General features: G+C 38.5%; 1 protein-coding gene across 9 annotated transcripts in view; it reads left to right on the top strand.

Annotated features, from left to right (window-relative positions):
- SMG1 (SMG1, nonsense mediated mRNA decay associated PI3K related kinase) overlaps positions 1-20,636 on the top strand; it is a 108,671-nt gene that overhangs the window by 59,956 nt on the left and 28,079 nt on the right. For all 9 annotated transcript variants that reach the window (XM_023764240.1, XM_023764239.1, XM_023764242.1 and 6 more), the window contains 15 exons: positions 1,849-1,958; positions 2,597-2,744; positions 3,429-3,588; positions 4,332-4,452; positions 7,164-7,412; positions 7,749-8,033; positions 10,173-10,317; positions 10,435-10,573; positions 11,706-11,936; positions 12,046-12,223; positions 13,338-13,499; positions 14,247-14,464; positions 14,751-14,905; positions 17,296-17,518; positions 20,315-20,561. In XM_023764240.1, the coding sequence (XP_023620008.1) occupies positions 1,849-1,958; positions 2,597-2,744; positions 3,429-3,588; positions 4,332-4,452; positions 7,164-7,412; positions 7,749-8,033; positions 10,173-10,317; positions 10,435-10,573; positions 11,706-11,936; positions 12,046-12,223; positions 13,338-13,499; positions 14,247-14,464; positions 14,751-14,905; positions 17,296-17,518; positions 20,315-20,561 (2,771 nt within the window). The remainder of the gene's footprint in view (positions 1-1,848; positions 1,959-2,596; positions 2,745-3,428; positions 3,589-4,331; positions 4,453-7,163; positions 7,413-7,748; positions 8,034-10,172; positions 10,318-10,434; positions 10,574-11,705; positions 11,937-12,045; positions 12,224-13,337; positions 13,500-14,246; positions 14,465-14,750; positions 14,906-17,295; positions 17,519-20,314; positions 20,562-20,636) is intronic.

Below are 20,636 nucleotides of genomic sequence, written 5' to 3'. Positions count from 1 at the left end.
GTGGCTGAAGTAGAATATTGTGTGTTTATTTTAAATACTAGAGGCCTGGTGCACAAAAATTTGTGCACGGGAAGGGGGTGGGGGGGTGTCTCTTAGCCCCACTTGTGCCCTCTCACAGTCTGGGACCCCTCGGGAGATAACCACCTGCTGGCTTAGGCCCGCTCCCCGGGTGGCAGATGGCAGGCCTGATCCCTCAGTGCCTGCCCCGGGTCGCGCACATGGCAGGGCCGATCCGGGGGTTGGGGCGCCGCCCCGGGCGGGTCACACACAGGATGCCCGGATGGCGGCCGGGCGGGCTGGCCGATCGCTGCTGCACCGCCCAGCTGCCCCGGGTCGGGTCACACACGGACACCCGCTGCCCCGGGTCACAGATAGCAGGCCTGGATGGCGGCAGGGCAGGCTAGATGGTGCTGTCCCACCCTGCCTGCGGTATGCAAATTAGCCGCCATCTTTGTTGGCGGTTAATTTGCATATCACGCTGATTAGCCAATGGGAGGCGTAGTGAATGTACGGTCAATTACCATGTTTGTCTATTATTAGGATTTATTAGATAGGATATGATTGGTGAGATTAAGTGTTCTTTTAGGCAAAGGGGGAGGAGACACTAGAAAGCAGAGGTTGAAGAAAAAGGGTAAAGAACGTTGATTAAAGGATTAACTGAAACCCGTCCCCGCCGCACCCCCCCCCCACCTTTTCTGTGCCTCAAGGAAATAGGTTAAAGTTAGATACAGATAGTTTTGGGAGTAGATGGTAGGTTGGGTAAGGGTAGAGGAAATTAAAGCCTGTGGTTTTTGTTCCTTCTTTTTTTTATTTTCCTAAGGAGCCAGTCATTAGCTGAAAGTGTGAGGGTATTGTAGAATATAGTGGGCACAGGCGGAACTTACCACTGGAGAAGACTTAGACCCTGTAGTGGCAGAAGGGTAAGTGTTTTGACAGTTCATCAGCCATACGGCTCACCTGAGAGGCTGGTGATTACATTGAGCCAGGCGTGGGGCTTATTAAGGTAGAAGCAGGTACAGTCAAGTGATGTCTATTTACAGTGCTGGATTCAGGCTGAGATGTAAGGGAAGCAACACAGTGAGGGGGATAGGAAAAGATGAGTGATTCACAGAGAAGAGATTAAGAAACTAAGTCATCTTGGTTAGAGAGCAGCTACAATAGGAATGGGAACAGGGTCAGGGATCTGAAAGTAGCAGTGAGGAGCTAGAAGGTGAGGCCTCTCATCTTGGCATTGATGCTCTAGGACTATAGGAGGGAGTTTCAGAGGGTTCACCATTTTCAGGTAAGGGAAGGAGATGGAAAGGAAGACTTCCTTAAAAGAAGAGAAAACAGATTCAATGAAACACAGTAGGAAAGGTAGAGAGGGACGGGGGAGGGGTGTCAGCAGTGAATGAAGGCAGGACTAGGATATAAGATCGAAATAATAAAGACCTACAGGGTCTTGGGCTTTAGATGATGGGTGAGGCCCTATAGGATGTCTGGTGATAGCTTGGGGAGAACTAGATGTTGAAGTTGCCCTGCAGAAGTCCACTGCCAGTTTGTTGGAGGGGCCTCAATGAAAATAGGCGCATGCAAAAAGAGGAAGGCGACATGGAGGGGTGAGCATGCTAAACTGCGTAATATCTAAAGCTGTGACTTTCCGGTTTGCCAGTCCAATTTTAGTGCTAATTAAGATGGTAGTCACATCTTCAAAATAAAAATAAAATGGTGGCTGCTGTGGAAAGAGCTTCATCAAAAGAATGCTGTGTAATTTTGCTGTCTTTTTTAAGAAAAAAATTTTTTTTAATGGTTCCACAGGCTGGATATGGTGTAATACATAATACAAGCTAACCTATATTTTAATTACAGATCACTAAGCAGTTTTGAGTCTGGAGAATTCGTTGAATGTACTGAGCAATTAGAACTGTTACCAGGAGAAAATATCAATCTACTTGCTGGAGGATCAAAAGAAAAAATAGGTATTTGAGATAATTTTTATTCACAAGTTGCTCAAAATGTTTGGCTTTTAGGATTTTACTGGGAAATCTGGGAAGTTATTGTATATGAACTTTGGGGCAGAGTTCCATGCAAATCAGCTAATTTAGGACTGTTCTGTTTATTTGGCAAATAAATAGTTTAAAATTAAGCAAACTTTAAAAAGTAATACTTTGAAATTTATCTAGCCAATTTTCTTGAAAAAGTATGAGTAGTGTTTAAGCTAAATATATTTTGTGCTTGACATCTTGATGTGGTTCATTAATTAAGTTTTTTATCACAACTGAAAGATTTTGTATAATGTATACTGTAGTATTGGGTAATTTGTGTGGTAGCATTGATTTGCTAGATTCAGTAAGATTTGCCAAAGTAGCTCTAGATTAACCCCTATGAATAGTGACTTACTGATTTCTAAGCCTTGAAATGAACTCATTTGGGGGAGTTCTAAATTAAAATTTTATATAAAGAATCATTTTCATAGGTGTCAGAAGTAGTATTTACTTGTTTGAAACTAATATGAAAGGAGGTATTAATTGATAATTTCTTAACACTGTCAAAATATCTTATTACTCGTACATTAAAAGTGAATTAACTTTTAATGGAATCTATTTAACTTATGTAGATATGAAAAAACTGCTTCCTAACATGTTGAGTCCAGATCCAAGGGAACTCCAGAAAGCCATTGAAGTTCAGTTGTTAAGAAGCTCTGTTTGTTTGGCAACTGCTTTAAACCATCTAGAACAAGATCAGAAGTGGCAGTCTATCACTGAGTAAGTTGAATCCTAAGGAGGTGAATGTGCATTACATATGTACTAGAGGCCCGGTGCACAAAATTTGTGCGCGGGGGGGGGGGGGGGGGGGGAGGAGGTCCCTTCAGCCCACCCTGCACCCTCTCCAATCCGGGATCCCTCTCAGAATCCTGGACTGCTGGCTCTTAACTGCTCACCTGCCTGCCTGCCTGATCGCCCCTCACTGCCCCCCCCCACCCCCCCCTTTGCTGGCCTGGTCGCCCCTCACTAACCCCCCCTGCTGGCCTGGTTGCCCCACATAGCCTTTTCTGTCGTCTGGTTGTTTCGGTTGTGACAGTCGCTTAGGCTTTTATATAGATAGATAATTCACAACAAATGTATGTACTCTGGTGGGGTGAGGCAGTTAACAGAGCACTACAGTGCTAGTCATGATAGCTTCATTTCGTTGTAGAAGTTGTATAATATGTGAATGCCACTTGCCAATATACACTGAAGTTGACAGTAAATAAAATATAACTCCCCCTCCCCCCAAAAGCACATGCCCTGACTTGCTTATATCATTTTACTAAAGAGCAGGCCAGATCCTCTTCCTTTCCTCACTTTGGATGCCAATATGGAAGCATCTTATCAAACTGCTTTATACCCTTTAGCGGTTACAAGTTGAGACATCTCATTAATTAATTAATAATAAATATTTTGTTTCAGAAACATGGTAAAGTACTTGAAGCAAACCTCACGTATAGCTATTGGACCACTGAGACTTTCTACTTTGACAGTCTCCCAATCTCTTCCAGTTCTGAGTACCTTACAACTGTATTGCTCTTTTGCTTTGGAGAACACAGTTTCTAACAGACTTTCTACAGAGGTGTGTATATCTTTACCAGGATATTCTTTCAATCATCAATAGGCACTAGTGTAGAGCAAAGACTATTTTTCAATTTTTAAAATAGCATTTGTGGGTTTTGTTTGGACAAGCTAGCAAATACAGAAATCTGAAATGCCATTTTCAGGCAGATCTTCATTTGAGAAGTGTGTAAGGCAGATCAAAGAACCTAAGATACATAATCTCAAGGATGCTAATTGCTTAATTTTTTTCTTCCTTTTTCTTTTTGGACAAGGTGTTGGTGTACATAAACATATCTCCCTTGGGCAGATTATATAAATTTTAGATTTGACTAAAATGAAGACATTCCCTCCTTTTCCCAGATAGGTTAAAGTTTAGTCAAAGATAAGCTCTTCCCAAAGGAATTATAATCTTTGGAAATGTGTTTATGAAGAAATAGTTTTATATGTTTCTGTAATTTAGCCTCTGCTTTACAGTAAATATGCTGTTTATTTTTTATAAAAATTGTGTACTTTATTGATAAATATATTGATAAATTGGATTTACATTCTGAAAAACAATTTTTTGGGGGGGGTAAAACAGTTTTCTCTTAGAGTGTCTTTTCCTCCTGTGATTAGAAGATACAGTGAAGAAAGGGGAGAGTTTAATGTATATAAACCTGAAGTAGAGCTGAGGTAGCTGTCCTATGGGGGTGTAACTAAACTCAGTCGACAAACATGTAAGGAGCCTATTTCCATTAAGGAGTTTTGGTTTTTCCCTGGCAGGACTGTCTTATTCCACTCTTCAGTGAAGCTTTGCGTTCATGTAAACAACATGATGTGAGGCCGTGGATGCAGGCATTAAGATATACCATGTACCAGAGTCAGTTGTTGGAGAAAATAAAAGGTAACTAGGTTTATTTAAGAAATAGATTTATTGAGATATAATTTACACATTATAAGTGTATAGTTCTTTGACTTTTAACACATCCTCACCTTTGTAAACACCAATAAAATAAAAATATAGAACATTTATCTACTCCAGAAGGTTTCCTTATGTCTTTTCCAGTTATCTCTCCCATCTGCCCATCCCAGGCAACCACTGATTTGCTTTCTATCACTATAGACTAGTCCTGTCTTTACTAAAGTTTTATATAAATGGAATCATAAAATATGCTCTCTTGTGTCTGACTTGCTTGCTTAGTATTTTATTTTTAAGGGTCACGCATAGTACAAGTATCAGTGTGGTCCTTCCTGTTGTTGAGTAGAATCCATTGTATGGATATACCACAATTTGTTTATCTGTTGACCCTTTAATGGATGTTTGAGTTCTAAAAATTGGGCTACTATGTACCAAACTGCTGTGAATTTCATGTACAAGTCTTTGGTTGGACATGTATTTCTATTTTTCTTGTAAATGTCTAGGAGTAGGGCTGTTGGGTCATATGGTTTAACTTTCAAAATAGTTTGGCAGATTCTTATAAACTGGTTGTACATATTGCATTCCTCTGGCATTGCATTGTTGGGGTTGTCAGTCTTTAATTTTAGTCCCTGGAGTGTGTATATAGTAGTATCTTGTGGTATTTACATTTTCCTGATGATTAGTGATGTTGAGTATCTTTTTATTTGCATAGTGGCCATTGTATATCTTATATTCTGTAAAGTGTTTAGATCTGGTCAATTTCTAATAGTCATAAAACTTGTTTATGTGCTTGGGGTATAGATTCTTTATCAGATATAATACGCTGTAAATGTTAAATTTAAACACTCCAAAGGAATAGGTAGAAAAATGTGTCATTTCTAAGAAAGAATGTCTATCATGTTAAAAGGATGACAGTAATTTACTTTTACTGCTCTAAAATGGAAAACTTGCCAGAAATCTGTTGAATTTTAGTTGGAAATGTGGCAGCTGGGATTACTGAGTAAATTTGAATGTTAACTTTCAACTATGCTAATGCTGGGGTATGCACTTGCATTGCAGGGTGATTATTGGTAAGTGTGACTCATACCCTTAATGTCATAGAGACCTGGGTTTGGATCTTTAGCCCAGCATTTGTAAATTGGGGGACCTTAGGGCAAGTCATTCAACTTCTGAGTCACTTTCTTTTTTGGTGATGGTGATTGCCCCACTGATGTGATTCTTTGTAAGGATTTATAGGAGATGAGACAAGGTATATAAAAGCACTTGCACAGAGCATGGCATATAATAGGACTCTAAATATCTCCTTTTCTGTCCTTTTCTTATTGACCATGTTTTAAAATTGGAAAGAAAAAGTCAGTAATGCAATGGTTGTATTAATGAAAGATGCTTAGGCGACCTAATTTGCCTAAGGGAGAAAGGGGAGAGATGAAGCTGGATGAGGTTGAGATTGCTATGGAATGCAAAGCTTCAGTGCCTTAAATGCCACATTCAGGAGTTTTGGCTTTGTCAAAAGGGCAGTGGGAGGCCATCAAAGGGAAGGGAAGTGTTCAGACTTCCTCTGTGTAAGATTGCTTCAGTTGCAGGTTGGAGAATGGATTAGAAGAAGGTAAGACTGGGGGCAAAGGTACCAGTTTGGCTGAAGTTGTTGCCAAAGGTAACCAAAGGTAGTGGCATTAGGGACAGAAAAAAGCAGATGTGATAGGAGGATTGAAAGTAAAGTCTAAGCCGAAACCGGTCTGGCTCAGTGGATAGAGCGTCAGCCTGCGGACTGAAAGGTCCCGGGTTCGATTCCGGTCAAGGGCATGTACCTGGGTTGTGGGCACATCCCCAGTAGGAGATGTGCAGGAGGCAGCTGATCAATGTTTCTCTCTCATCGAACTTTCTAACTCTCTATCTCTCTCCCTTCCTCTCTGTAAAAAATGAATAAAATATATTTTTTAAAAAAATAAAAGAAAGTAAAGTCTAAGATGACTGCTGGGACCCGCTCAAGTAGTCAGGTTGATCATGTGCCTTTCCTTGAGAAAGGGAAACAGGAGAAGTAAGTAAAAGGTTTGAAGATGGAAAATGGATTTCACTTGACTTAAGTTAACATGCCTTTGAAAAACCTGATTGTAGCTGCTGGTAAGCTGGTGGAACTGAGATGTCTGGTGTGGCTAGGAATAAAGATTCAAGAGTCATCACCATTGGTATGGTAATTGAAGCCACAGGAGCAGGTACTATTGTTCAGGGAGAGTTTGTAGACTGAAGGGGAAAATGCCTTAGGACCGACCTGAAGAACACCAACTTGAATGGATGGGTAATGGAGGAGATGGATTCTTCAGGAAGGTAGGAATAAACCAGGAGAGAATGGCAGGGGGTACTTATACAGGAAGGAGGGATGGTCTGGCCTTACCCTCATTCCCCACCCTTTGGCCTAGGTTCTTTACTTAAAAATTTCAGAAATTAAAAGACTGAATTTCTTATAGTGAATGGTTTTTACTTTTGTCTACTTTGTTATATATGTTAATTTCAACAAGTGTTTATTGTTTGTTGTATGCCAAGCACTATGCTGACTGCTAGAGATTTAAAGAAGGTGAAAAAAAATGAGTTTTTATTATTTATGAAGGCAAGAGTTGGGGAAGAATTTTTTAGTTGTGTTTCTGTGAAATCTGGGACTAGACCAATCAGGGACTAATAAAATGTTTTCTTCTCTCCAGAACAAACAATTCCAATTAGAAGCCATCTCATGGAATTAGGTCTAACAGCAGCAAAATTTGCTAGAAAACGGGGCAATGTGTCACTTGCAACAAGACTGCTGGCACAGTGTAGTGAAGTTCATCTGGGAAAGACCACCACTGCACAGGATTTAGTCCAGCATTTTAAAAAACTGTCAACTCAAGGTCAAGTGGATGAAAAATGGGGGCCTGAACTTGACATTGAAAAAACCAAATTGCTACATACAGCAGGTTAGTAAAAATGAATTATGGTAAATACAGAACTATGATAGTGGTATCTAACACAACTACTATGTATAGTGTTAGATAGTAGCAGAAATGTTGATTTTTTTTTTCCCCCAGCTGTTGCAGAACATTTGAGTCCTAAATAAGAATTTATGTGTATTGACTTATCTCTATAATTTAGTACTTTTAAAAGAAGTAATTTTGTTACTGGTTATTAAAATAAGACCTTTAAGAGATTATTAGTTATCACTGAATTTACATGTTTTTAAAAGTTCATTTACCCTAAAATGTCCATTGTTGGCTTTGAAGGCTTCTAAGGGTTTGTTTTTTGGTTTTCTATAGGCCAGTCAACACACGCAATGGAAATGTTGAGTTCCTGTGCCATATCTTTTTGCAAGTCTGCCAAAGCTGAATATGCAGTTGCCAAGTCAATTCTGACACTGGCTAAATGGATCCAGGCAGAATGGAAAGAAATTTCAGGGCAGCTAAAACAGGTTTACAGAGCTCAGCAACAGCAGAACTTCACAGGTCTTTCTACTTTGTCTAAAAACATACTCACTCTAATAGAACTGTCAGCAGTTAATACAGTGGATGAAGAGTATCCTCGGATTGAGAGTGAATCTACAGGTAGGATTTCTTTCTCTTACTAGCTTTAAAATTTTAATTTTAAAAGTTATTGTGCCCCCTGTTTTAAAGTTTACAGTGTTAGTGGCCCAGCCTGTGTGGCTCGGTGGTTGAGGGTTGACCCATGAACCAAGAGGTTACCAGTTTGATTCCTGGTCAGGGCACATGCTCGGTTTGTGGGCTTGATCCCCAGTAGTAGGTATGCAGGAGGTAGCCGATGGATTTTTCTGTCTCTATCTTCCTCCCTCCCTCTCTCAAATCAATAAAGTTTACAATGTTACGCTGACTGTAATTGGCCACAAAAAGTGTCTCTGGAAATTTAATATATTATATTACCTGGAAGTAACTAAAACACATTTCTTTAATATCTAACGCCACTATGGAAGTCATTGAACTCTGCCGCCGCCCCCCCCCCCCCGCCATACTTCCCACCTTCCCAATTCACAGTGCTTTTATGGACTTAAATGTTTTTGCTGGCAATCAGATTCTGCCCCAGATAACTAAAAATTTTTGTCACACAAGAAGAAGTAAAAAAAGATATAAAATAGTAGTTTGTGGTCCCCTTGACTGGTGGAGCACAGAAATTACAGAAAGATTCAAGTTTTACATCCTGACAGTAGTGTTAGTAACAGAAAGGTACAAGACAGATAGGATAGTTAATTCATTCAACATTTGAGTGGTACCATTGTCCAGTTTTTATAGATTCGGAGGTAATTAACCTCTTTGCTGAACATGAGAATGTACTTTCATTTTTTTGCTGTAAAGCCTAGGATCTTAACACATTGCATACCGCATAGAAATCTCTAAGACATACGCCAGGGACCGCACATTTTTGGGCAAACTGCACGTTATTTAAATCGTCATAATGCACTTTAGGTGTTGTTTTTCAATAATTATAACATTTTATTTACAAAAACAATTAAACAATTAAAGTTCCTAGTACTTTTTTAACGTATGGTACTGCGTAAAACATTTTCCTCTATGAAGAGGGACCAAACAAAATTTACATAAGTATCTAGATTCGCTCCTTTTTCCATGGGCGTGAAAAACGAGAACACTCGTGAGCGGTCCTTAACAGATGGCGCGCGAAACACGAGAAAATTCCTGAGCAGTACGAAATGTGTTAATTACTTAACATTAGTATTATATTTATAATGTGTGTTTTATAGGGTCTTGATATTCATAAGGGATATTTCTTTATAAATCTTCATACTGGCAAATGACACTAGAGCAGACGATATTTTTACTTTTAAACTGGGAATAAAGGTATTCACCTCACTTATATTCTTGAAATAGTGTTGAGAATTTGGGGAAGTTGAATGTAAAGAAGTTACATGAAGGTTCTAGAGAGATGGAACTATTTGCGTTAACTGTTGCAGACACTTCATACTTCATTTAAAGTGGATAATGACAGCTAACATTCTGCTAAAAGTGTTGTTTGTATAATGAATTTTTTTATTTATAAAAATAAACGTAATTTTACTTACAGAAAAAGATATTCACCTCATGAATCTCTGAATGAGATTGTATACTCATCACTTTTATATTCATTTGCCAAAATGTTTAAGCTGAATCTAATCATAAGAAAATAGCCATTCAAATCCAGAATGCAAGACATTCTACAACATATCTGACACCTGAACTGTTTAAGGTGTTCAAGTTCAGCATCATGAAAGACATGAACATTTTTTACAGGGTTATAATTTTGGTGGGATTTTTAAAATAATGTATTTTTATTGATTCCAAAGAGAGGAAGGGAGAGGAGATAGAAACATCAATCATGAGAAAGAATCATTGATCAGCTGCCTCCTACTTGCCTACTACTGGGGATCGAGCCTGTAATCTGCAACCTGCAACCCAGGCATGTGCCCTGACTGAGAATTGAACCGTGACCTCCTAGTTCATAAGTCATTGCTCAACCACTGAGCCATACCATCCAGGCTACAGGGTTATAATTTAAGCTTACTTGCGAAGCTGAGTGATTCATCTCAACATATTAGCCTTTTAAAAAAAATACAAATAAATGCTTTATCAAATTATGTACTACAGTATTGTGGAACTTACTGGTTTTAGAGTTAAAAAAAAGAATCTATGAATGTAACATTGCTGATTGCTTTCATTATTTTTTTTCCTTCATGACAGTACATATTGGAGTTGGAGAACCTGACTTCATTTTGGGACAGTTGTATCACCTATCTTCAGTACAGGCACCTGAAGTAGCCAAATCTTGGGCAGCCTTGGCTAGTTGGGCTTATAGGTGGGGCAGAAAGGTTGTTGACAATGCCAGGTATGTATGTTGAAATGTGTAATTTATTTAATGCATTGCAAAATAGAGGTTTAAAATGTCTGCTGACATGGTGAAGTTTTAGTAGCTGAAATACCGATTACTTGTTTATTTTTATAGTCAGGGAGAAGGTGTTCGTCTGCTGCCTAGAGAAAAATCTGAAGTTCAAAATCTGCTTCCAGACACTATAACTGAAGAAGAAAAAGAGAGAATATATGCTATTCTTGGTCAGGCTGTGTGTCGGCCAGCAGGGATTCAGGCAAGGAAACATGATACAGTGTTTGGGGGAAATAGTGTCAAGGTCACTGTTCTAATTCATTCGTTTTGAGGTTGATTACATATAGTTGATTCAGTGTTGTTTTGTTTCAAATAAATCTTTGGTGTTTAAGATGAAAGTGAGTTAATAGCTTTCTGATTTCATGAGAAATCAAGTCAATTTCTTAGGGTCCTGTTTAAAAAGGGTGAAATTCATTTTATGTAAAGTAGATTACTCTTGAAATGCAGTTCTGATCAGAAATTAGGGTCTTAACATAGGCTTGGCAGCTTTTAAAATATGCTGGTGCCTGAGCCCCACCCCAGATATTCTGGATGGAGTATGTGTATGCACATGTGTGCATGTGTAATAAGCTTACTAGGTGATTTTAATATATAGTCAGAGTTGAAAACCAGTGGACTAGATTATCTGTAGGATCTACCTCTCTCCCCTCTCAAAAGTTATGTTATGACTATTAAGTATTTAGTTGCAGACTTTAAAAGTCTGGATTTTACTGATTCTGTTCTTACTCTAGACCAGTGGTGGGGAATGTCCGGCTTGCATGCCACATAAGGCCCACGAAATCATTTGGTCTCGCCCTGCCAAGGCATTGGGGATGAGTTAATTAAATGTTTGACCAAATATAGCAGGCTGATTTTTAAGTTGATAATTTTGTATGACCCGAGAATGATGTTATAAATATTCAAATAGCCATTGGCAGAAAAAAGATTCCCCACTCCTGCCTAGGCTTTAGCATATATCATTGTCTGCCAATGCCTGTGTTATGAGCGTGCACAGTACTTACAGGGAGTAAGGTCTGTTGTGACTTTATTCTGTGTACCTTCAGCCTTTTGAACAGATTGTTTTCTTTTCTGCAGGCAGAATACTATATTGTAACTTAGAACATTTAAAGTCTAAAAATCAGTCTTTAATCTTTGAGAGATGCTTATATCTTCTTAGCTACATTAATATACCATAAGGAGAAGCATATTGACATATAGCCTATATAATGCTAAATATGGAGTAGTTTGGTCTTTCATAATGAGAAAAATATTTTCAATTTAACAGGAAAATCAGGTACCTTTCTCCCTTTTCAATTTGTATTATAAATAGCATTTTATGCCCAATTTTTATTTAGGATGAAGATATAACACTTCAGATAACAGAAAGTGAAGATAATGAGGAAGATGACATGGTTGATGTTATCTGGCGTCAGTTAATATCAAGCTGCCCATGGCTGTCAGAACTTGATGAAAATGCAACAGAAGGAGTTATTAAAGTGTGGAGGAAAGTTGTGGATAGAATCTTCAGCCTATACAAATTGTCTTGCAGTGCATATTTTACTTTCCTTAAACTCAATGCTGGTCAGGTAGGTCACACAGTCTTCTCTTTTAGCAAAATTTTTTCAAAATTTTTTTCCTAATAGACAAAAACAGTATTCTGACTTACTTATTTCTTCCTTTTGTCTTTTGCCCTAGATTCCTTTAGATGAAGATGATCCAAGGCTACATTTAAGTCACAGAGTAGAGCAGAGCACTGATGATGTGATCGTGATGGCTACCTTGCGATTGCTCAGGCTGCTCGTGAAGCATGCAGGCGAGCTTAGGCAATATCTGGAACATGGCTTGGAGACAACACCTACTGCTCCATGGAGAGGTGATGGTCTAAAAAATGTCTCAGCAAAAATTATTTCTGGGTAGGATAGCTAAGGCAATAAAAAAGTAGAAGTTCCTTCTTTATATCTATTATTTACAGTGTTACTGAATGGATACATTAGTTCTTATGACACCCTGAGCTGCTGTTAGACCACTTCCCTCTCACTTTTCAGAAGAATGGAAAGCTGAGAGGCAGAAGCTTTTTATATACAAAATGAATTTTGGAGAGAGTGGTTAAAATTAAGTTCCAAAAAATTTTATATGCTCTGTGGAATCTAAAGAACAAGGTAAATGAATAAAATAGAAATAGGCACATAGATACAGAGAGCAGACCAGTGGTTGTCAGAGGGAAGCGGTGTCGGGGGCCTGGGTGTAAAAGATAAAGGGATTTAGAAGTACAAATTGGTAGTTACAAAATAGTCTCGGGGATGTATAGTCAGTATCAGTAATATTGCAGTAACTATGTATGGTGCCAGGTGGGTTCTGGAAATACTGGAGGAATACTTTGTAGAGTATATGATTATCTAAACCACTGTGCTGTATACCTGAAACTAATAAAAAACAATATTGAAAGTAGTAAACTATAATTGAAAAAATAATGTCATATACCCTTTGTAAAAATTATCTCTGCCTTCTTTTACAGTCATTCACAGAAAATATATTTCTTAGAACAATTTTGAATTGCTCTAGATTTTGATTATAGCTCTGTACCCTAACCACACTGGGAAAGCAAGAGTTATTGTGTATAGCCCTAGCCGGTCTGCTCAGTGATTAGAGCACCAGCCTGAGGACTCAAGGTTGATTCTGGTCAAGGGCATGTCCCTTGGTTGCAGGCTTGATACCTGGTGCTAGTCAAGGCGCGTGTGGGAGGCAACCATTGATGTTTCTCAGTCTCTCCCCCTCCCTTCCACTCTCTCTAAAAATCAATGGAAAAAAATATTCTTGGGTGAGGATTAAAAAAAAAACCAAAAGAAGTTATGTACAGGTCTTTGTTATCACAAGGAGAAATTGAGGCCATTAGAAGTGATGCTGGCACATTAGGTTCTATCCGTTTGCATCCACTATGTTGACCCTTTTTAATAACTTTAAAATGTTTTTTTCTTCTTATCCTGAAGGAATTATTCCACAGCTTTTCTCACGCTTAAACCACCCTGAAGTGTATGTGCGCCAGAGTATCTGTAACCTTCTCATCCGTGTGGCTCAAGATTCCCCACATCTCATATTGTATCCTGCAATAGTGGGTACCATATCGCTTAGTAGCGAGTCACAGGCTTCAGGTATGGAATATTAAAATGCTAATTTGAGTATAAATTATTTTGCAAATAATGTTTATTAGGTAAATTTTTTTGAGCTTTATATTCCAGAGTTGATGGAGTTTGCAAAATAATAATTGCCATTTATTGAGAGAATAACTGCTTTGTGCTGGCCCCTAGGACATATGCTTTACACATTATCTTCAGTCTCACAGTAACCCACTGAGCATGGGAAATTGTTTGCTGAGCTGAGTAACCGGTGGATAAGGATTGAAACCACATTCTAGACCAGCCGTGAGCAAACTACGGCCTGCGGGCCGGATCCAGCCCGTTTGAAATGAATAAAACTAAAAAAAAAAAAAAAAAAAAGACCATACCCTTTTATGTAATGATGTTTACTTTGAATTTATATTAGTTCACACAAACACTCCATCCATGCTTTTGTTCCGGCCCTCCGGTCCAGTTTAAGAACCCATTGTGGCCCTCGAGTCAAAAAGTTTGCCCACCCCTGTTCTAGACTCTGGCTGGGAGAACACTTTATTTGTTGAGACTTATTTCTTACTTTCCCCCCATTGATCTTCTGTTAGCTTGAAATATTAATAAATATAAAAGCTCAGTTTGTAAAAAGGCAGAATATCCATGATGTTTCGTCAGTTTAGTGCACAGAATGCCAGTTATTTAAATGAGTGCTCTGGAGTTGTTTTTCCTCACTTGACATATGCCCATGGGAGAAACATCCAAAGTCTACCTTATTTTCCCATTTTGTTATAGGAAATAAGTTTTCCTCTTCAATTCCAACCCTACTTGGTAATATTCAAGGAGAAGAATTGCTGGTTTCTGAATGTGAGGGAGGAAGCCCTCCTGCTTCTCAAGAGAGCAATAAAGATGAACCCAAAAGTGGATTAAATGAAGACCAAGCCATGATGCAGGATTGCTACAGCAAAATTGTAGATAAGCTATCCTCTGCAAATCCAACTATGGTGTTACAGGTACAGAAAACCCATGTTTTAAATCAATTTTTATTATAACCATTCTCCCCCAAAACACAACCTATAAACAAAACCCATTAGAAACTGTCATGGAAATATTTGAAGAACAAAGCTTTTAGAATAATTAAAATTGGTTTTACAAATATACATTGATAAGCAGAATCACTAGTGAAGGTTGTGATTATATCATGAACAAAAGATATTTAACCTGCAGTTTCCAGTGTTTGCAGAGCTGTGCTGTCTACGGACTTGTAGATGAGCATGTTTGCATGTTCTGTGTCTGCAGGTTCAGATGCTTGTGGCTGAGCTGCGCAGGGTCACTGTTCTCTGGGATGAGCTCTGGTTGGGAGTTCTATTACAGCAACACATGTACGTCCTGAGACGAATCCAGCAGCTTGAAGATGAGGTGAAGAGAGTCCAGAACAACAACACCTTACGCAAGTACGTTTTCATACATACACTCCAAAAATGAAGCTGCTTTTTTCTTAAAAAATTTTTTAATTTAAAACAAATTTTAAAATTTAATTTAATTTTTCCCCATCACCCTGTATACCCTCTTCCACCACCACCCACCTCCTCCCCTTGTCCGTGTCCATGAGTTCTTTTTTTCTTTTTTCGCTCAATCCCTCCACGTCTCCTCTCTCCCTCCACCCGCCCCCAGAGTTGTCGGCCTGCTCTCTATCTATGAGTCTGTCTCTATTATGCTTGTTAGTTCAGTTTGCCTTTTTTTTAAAAGTATACATAACATACAATTTTGCCCTTTTAACCAGTTTTAACTGTACAATTCAGTAGCATTAAGTACGTTTATAGTGTTGTACAATCGTCACCACTGCCCATTTCCAGAACTTACTCATCATCCCAAACAGAAGCTCTGTACCCATTAAACAGTACCTCCTCTCCGCCCCCAACCCCTAGTTATCGCTCTTCTACTTTCTGTCTCTGAATTTGACTACTCTGAGTACCTCACATAAGTGGAATCATACAGTGTTTGTCCTTTTGTGTGTCTATGTTATTTCATTTAGCATAATGTTTTGAAGTTTTATTCATGTTGTAGTGTATATCAGAATTTTTTTTCTTTTGATGGCTGAAACTTTCATTGTATGGATATGACACATTTTGTTTATGTACTCATCTGTCAGTTGACACTTGAGTTGCTCCTCCTACCTTTTGGCTCTTACAAACAGTGCTTCTATGGACATTGGGGTACAGATAACTGTTTGAGTCCCTACTTTGAATTATTTTGTATATAATTCAGTGAATTTTCTGGGTCATATGGTAATTCTGTGTTTAACTTTTTGAGGAATTGCCAAATTGTTTTCCACTTTGGCTGCATCATTTTACATTTCTACCAAAAGTGCACATGAATTCCAATTTCTCAGTATCCTGGGCAGTACTTATTTCTTTTTGGTTTTTATTCTTTTAAAAAAAATAGATATTTAATTGATTTCAGAGAGGGAGGGAGAAGGAGAGAGAGAAACATCAGTGATGGGAGAGAATCATTGATTGGCTGACTCCTGCACAGCACACACTGGGGATGGAGCCTGCAACCTGGGAATTGAACTATGACCTCCTGGTTCATAGGTCAGTGCTCAGCCACTGAGCCATGCTGGCTGGGTTTTGATAACAGCCATCCTAATGGGTGTGAAGTGGTATCTTACTGTGGTTTTGATTTGCATTTCCCAATGAATAACAATGTTGAGCATCTTTTCATGTGTCTGTTGACTATATGTATATATTCTTTGGTTAAATGCCTTATTCAGATCCTGTACCCATTTTTTAATTAGATTGTTTGTTGTATTTTATTAGCTCTCTGCATATTCTGGATATTAATCACTCATCAGATACATGACTTGCAAATAATAATTTTTTCACTCTCTTGGTAATGTCTTTTGACATATGTATATGTTTTCTTTGTTTTACATTTTTAAAAATTTTTTAGAGAAAAGAGAGGAAGGGGGAGAGAAACATCAATTTGTTTCACTTATTTATGCATTTATTAGTTGCTTCTTGTGTGTGCCCTGTCTGAGGATTGAACATGCAACCTTGGCTTATTGGGATGATGCTCTAACCAACTGAGCTACCTGGCCAAGACCTGATGTACATATAAGTTTTTAATTTTGATGTAGTCAGTTTACCTATTTTTTTCTTACCTGTGCTTTGTGCCATATCCAAGAAGTCATTGTTGAGTCCAGTGTCAAGAAGCCTTTTCCCTGTGTTTTCTTTTGAAAGTCTTAGCTCTAATAAAAATAAATAAATAAATAAACAAACAAACTTAATTACCTCTCAAAAAAAAAGTCTTAGCTCTTAAGGTAATTGATTCATTTTGAGGTTTTGTTTTGTTTGCATATAGTGTAGGATAAGGGTTCAGCTTCGTTCTTTTGCAAATGGGTATCCAGTTTCCTAGCACCTATTGTTGCAAAGGGACGCTGCCTTTTTTATGTGCTGAATTTTTTTGTTTATCTGCTGGATTTGTTACAATGTCATGTAAGACGTTACTTTGCATATATATATATAATATGTTTTTATTGATTTTTAGAGAGAGAAGGGGAGCGGGATAGAAACATCCATGGGAGAGGAACACATCAATCAGCTGCCTCCTGCACAGCCCCCTAATGGGGATCGAACCCACAACCTGGGCTTGTTCCCTGATCGGGAATCGAAACATGATCTCTTAGCTCCAGGGTTAGTGCTCAGCCACTGAGCCACATCTGTTGAGCACTTTGCTAATATTTTAATACTTTATTTTTTCTTATTCTTTTGTACTGTTTACTTAAACTTGATATATTTAAATTGTTCCTTATTTGTATCAAACTCTGTTTCTTCCTGGTCAGAGAAGAGAAAATTGCCATCATGCGGGAGAAGCACACAGCTCTGATGAAGCCTATTGTGTTTGCTTTGGAGCATGTAAGGAGCATCACGGCGGCCCCTGCGGAAACACCTCATGAAAAGTGGTTTCAGGATAACTATGGTGAGGCAATTGAAAATGCCCTAGAAAAACTGAAGACGCCATCGAACCCCGCAAAACCTGGAAGCAGCTGGATTCCATTTAAAGAGGTGCGGAAAAATCTCAAGAATGTTTCTAAAATGGGAAGTCCTCTATGTGAGATTCAAAATTTAAATAAGGGGACTTTTCTTACTGGGAACACAGAGAAGATTTTGTAAGCCCATGGAAAGCAACCTGTGACCAGTTACTTATGAGAAATATAGAGAAAGGTGTTTTCTTCATTTTGAGTGGGCCTAGGGTGGCAGACTTTCATCTAGGTTCGCTCCAAGGAAGAATTTACTCTAAAAGATTAGCCAAGGATAAGGCTCTGGCCTTGAGCTGAATATTGATTGCCTGCGGTATTCTCATGGAAGATTAAGAAATTTAATCTTGTACCTGTATAGTTTTTCTAAGTCACTGTTTTCAAATCAATTCTGTGTAGACCATTTGGAGATGATTAGTTTATTTAAATATTTGAGAATCCTTTTAAGTTTTGATCCCCTTAGTTCTATATTTTCTTTGGTTTTTATCTTTTACAGCAATAGCACTGTCAATTGGGGGAGCCTGTTTATTACCTTGTAGCACTTCTTCCTTCCCTTTCCCTTTCCTATTCCTCACCTTTCCTCCCCTCCCTCCCTCCCCTCCCTTCTCTCCTCACCCTCCCCTCCCTTCTCTCCTCACCCAAGGATTTTTTCCCATTGCTTTTTAGAGAGAGTGGAGTGGGGAGAGACAATGAGACATCGATTGGTTGCCTCTTGCGCGGGGATCGAACCTACAACCTAAGTTGTGCTCTTGACCGGAATCCAACCTGGAACCCTTCAGTCCGCGGGCTGACGCTCTATCCACTGAGCTAAACTGGCTAGGGCACCTTGTAGCTTTTTCTTGTTTTTTTTTTTCTTGTCCCTTCGTTCTGTGTGGCTTACCTTTATTGTCTCTATCTAATTTCTTTACTTTAGTAGTGAGAAAACTATTAAAAGGTACAGGGTAGAAACAAAACGTGCATCTAATTTTAGTAAATGCAAGCTGCTAAATTGAAAGGGAATAGCTACAAGCAACAAGACAACACCAACATGAAAGATGGAGCTTATTTTGTGTGGCCTAGCCAAACCTTGTGTCCTTGTTTTCCAATAGCGGTTTCTTGCTTCTTTGTACCATTCTCAGTAGATTAACCATTTGAGTGCCAACCAATATCCTAGGAACTATGCTAAAATTGCCAAGGCATTTTTACTGATTTTACAGCAGTTTAGGAAAAAAATTATGAATCGCAAGTAAATGAAGTTATATATTTAAAAACTTAAGGAAACCTTTACTACATTGACATATTTAGCATTATCATCATCACTAATAAAAGCAGACTTGGAATTGGATGCCATTTCGAAGCTTTGATAGCGCTCCCGGCACTTTTGGTGAAAGGCAGGAGGAGCGCGATCGCGCTCCCCAGCACTCTAGGGGTTAACTAAGAAACCCACAGGAGGAGACATGAGGATTGCTTTTTAAAAACAAGTGGGATGTATGTATATGTATGAAATAAGTAAAAAATTTTTTATGATTGAAGTCTCACAAGAGTAGTTTTAAGAAATAAAATGAATACCTGTGTCTCCCTTTTTTCTGTAGTGCAGCTAAAAACATAGAATTAGCTAAAGAAATACAACTTTTTAGAAGTCTCACATGTCCCTCCCTAATTCTGTCTTCCTCTATGCAGCCACTATTCTGAATTTTTTAAAAAATATGTTTTTATTCATTTCAGAGAGGAAGGGAGAGGCAGAGAGAGAAAGAAACATCAGTGATAAGAATCATTGATTGGCAGCCTCTTGCATGCCCCCTACTGGGGATCGAGCTCGCAACCCAGGCATGTGCCCTGACTGGAAATCGAACCGTGACCTCTTAGTTCATGGCTCAACATTCAACCATTGTGCCACACCAGCTGGGCTGTTCTGAACTTTTAGTTAATTGATTCCTACTTTAAAAAAATAGTTCTTGTTTATTGATGCATTTCTAAATGGTGTATTGTTTAGTTTTTGCCTGGTTTTAACTTTATTTAAATGATATTATATGGCATATATGTGTCTATACTTACTACTTCTATTATTGATGAAATAGCTTTAGGGCTTTTGTTTTTTTTTTTCATCATGATTCATTCATGTTTTGTGTGCAGCTGAATATTGATCTATTATGGGGAAATACCACAGTTTATCCATTGTCCTATCCGTGGGCACCTGAGAGTTTCCAGTTGTCTTTTTTCTTTTATGAACAATAACATGCTAAGGATTGATTTTAAAAGTTTTTTACATGAAAGCAGAGCCTGCAGTTCATTAATTCAGATGCAGATTATTGAGTTAGCTACAAGTAGGGACACAACTATTCATGTGACCCATTCCCTGTCATTTATTAGAAGGGATTACGGTATATTTCTGCATATTTCAAGCGATCAGAGCTCTGAATTGTTACCAACTTTTCAAGTGGCTTCCTAAAGATGTATCCATCTGACAGCCAACACTGGCTACATCTTTTATTCTATTGCAAGGACTGAATTGATTTGATTTGGCATTGACATAGCATAGCAGTGGAGAATGAGTCTACAGGCCCTTGTGATCACAGCAGTGGTTTCCTTCCATCTGCTGTGATTTCATTGTTTATTTGGATTGGAGGAGGAAGGGGTTTGAACAAAGTAAAAATCACCTAGAGCATACCATTACAGCAGTGTTTTCCCTCCTAGGAATACCCAACTATATAACAACAAATTAAATGTAGGAACTAGAGCAAGAGGTATTTGAATTGGTATTTCAAGGTTACTTTTATGCCAGATTAAATGTGGAAGAAAATAGGGGTCATAATGATGATTTAATCTTGTTTTTCCCATCTTGTAGATAATGCTGAGTTTGCAACAGAGAGCACAGAAACGTGCAAGTTACATCTTGCGTCTTGAAGAAATCAGCCCATGGCTGGCTGCCATGACTAACACTGAAATTGCTCTTCCTGGAGAAGTCTCAGCCAGAGACACTGTCACAATCCACAGTGTGGGCGGAACCATCACAATCTTACCTACCAAAACCAAGCCAAAGAAACTTCTCTTTCTGGGGTCAGATGGGAAGAGCTATCCTTATCTTTTCAAAGGTGAGATTTAAAAGAAGAGTATTAGTTTGATTATTAATGCTTTCTGTGCATGTGTGGTAGAAGAAAGTTGTTTCA

Source organism: Myotis lucifugus, unplaced genomic scaffold (assembly GCF_000147115.1).
Source record: "Myotis lucifugus unplaced genomic scaffold, Myoluc2.0 scaffold_324, whole genome shotgun sequence".
Classification (NCBI taxonomy): Eukaryota; Metazoa; Chordata; class Mammalia; order Chiroptera; family Vespertilionidae; genus Myotis; species Myotis lucifugus.
The sequence above is the reverse complement of the archived record's forward strand: the minus strand, read 5'-3'. Positions and strand labels throughout refer to the sequence as shown.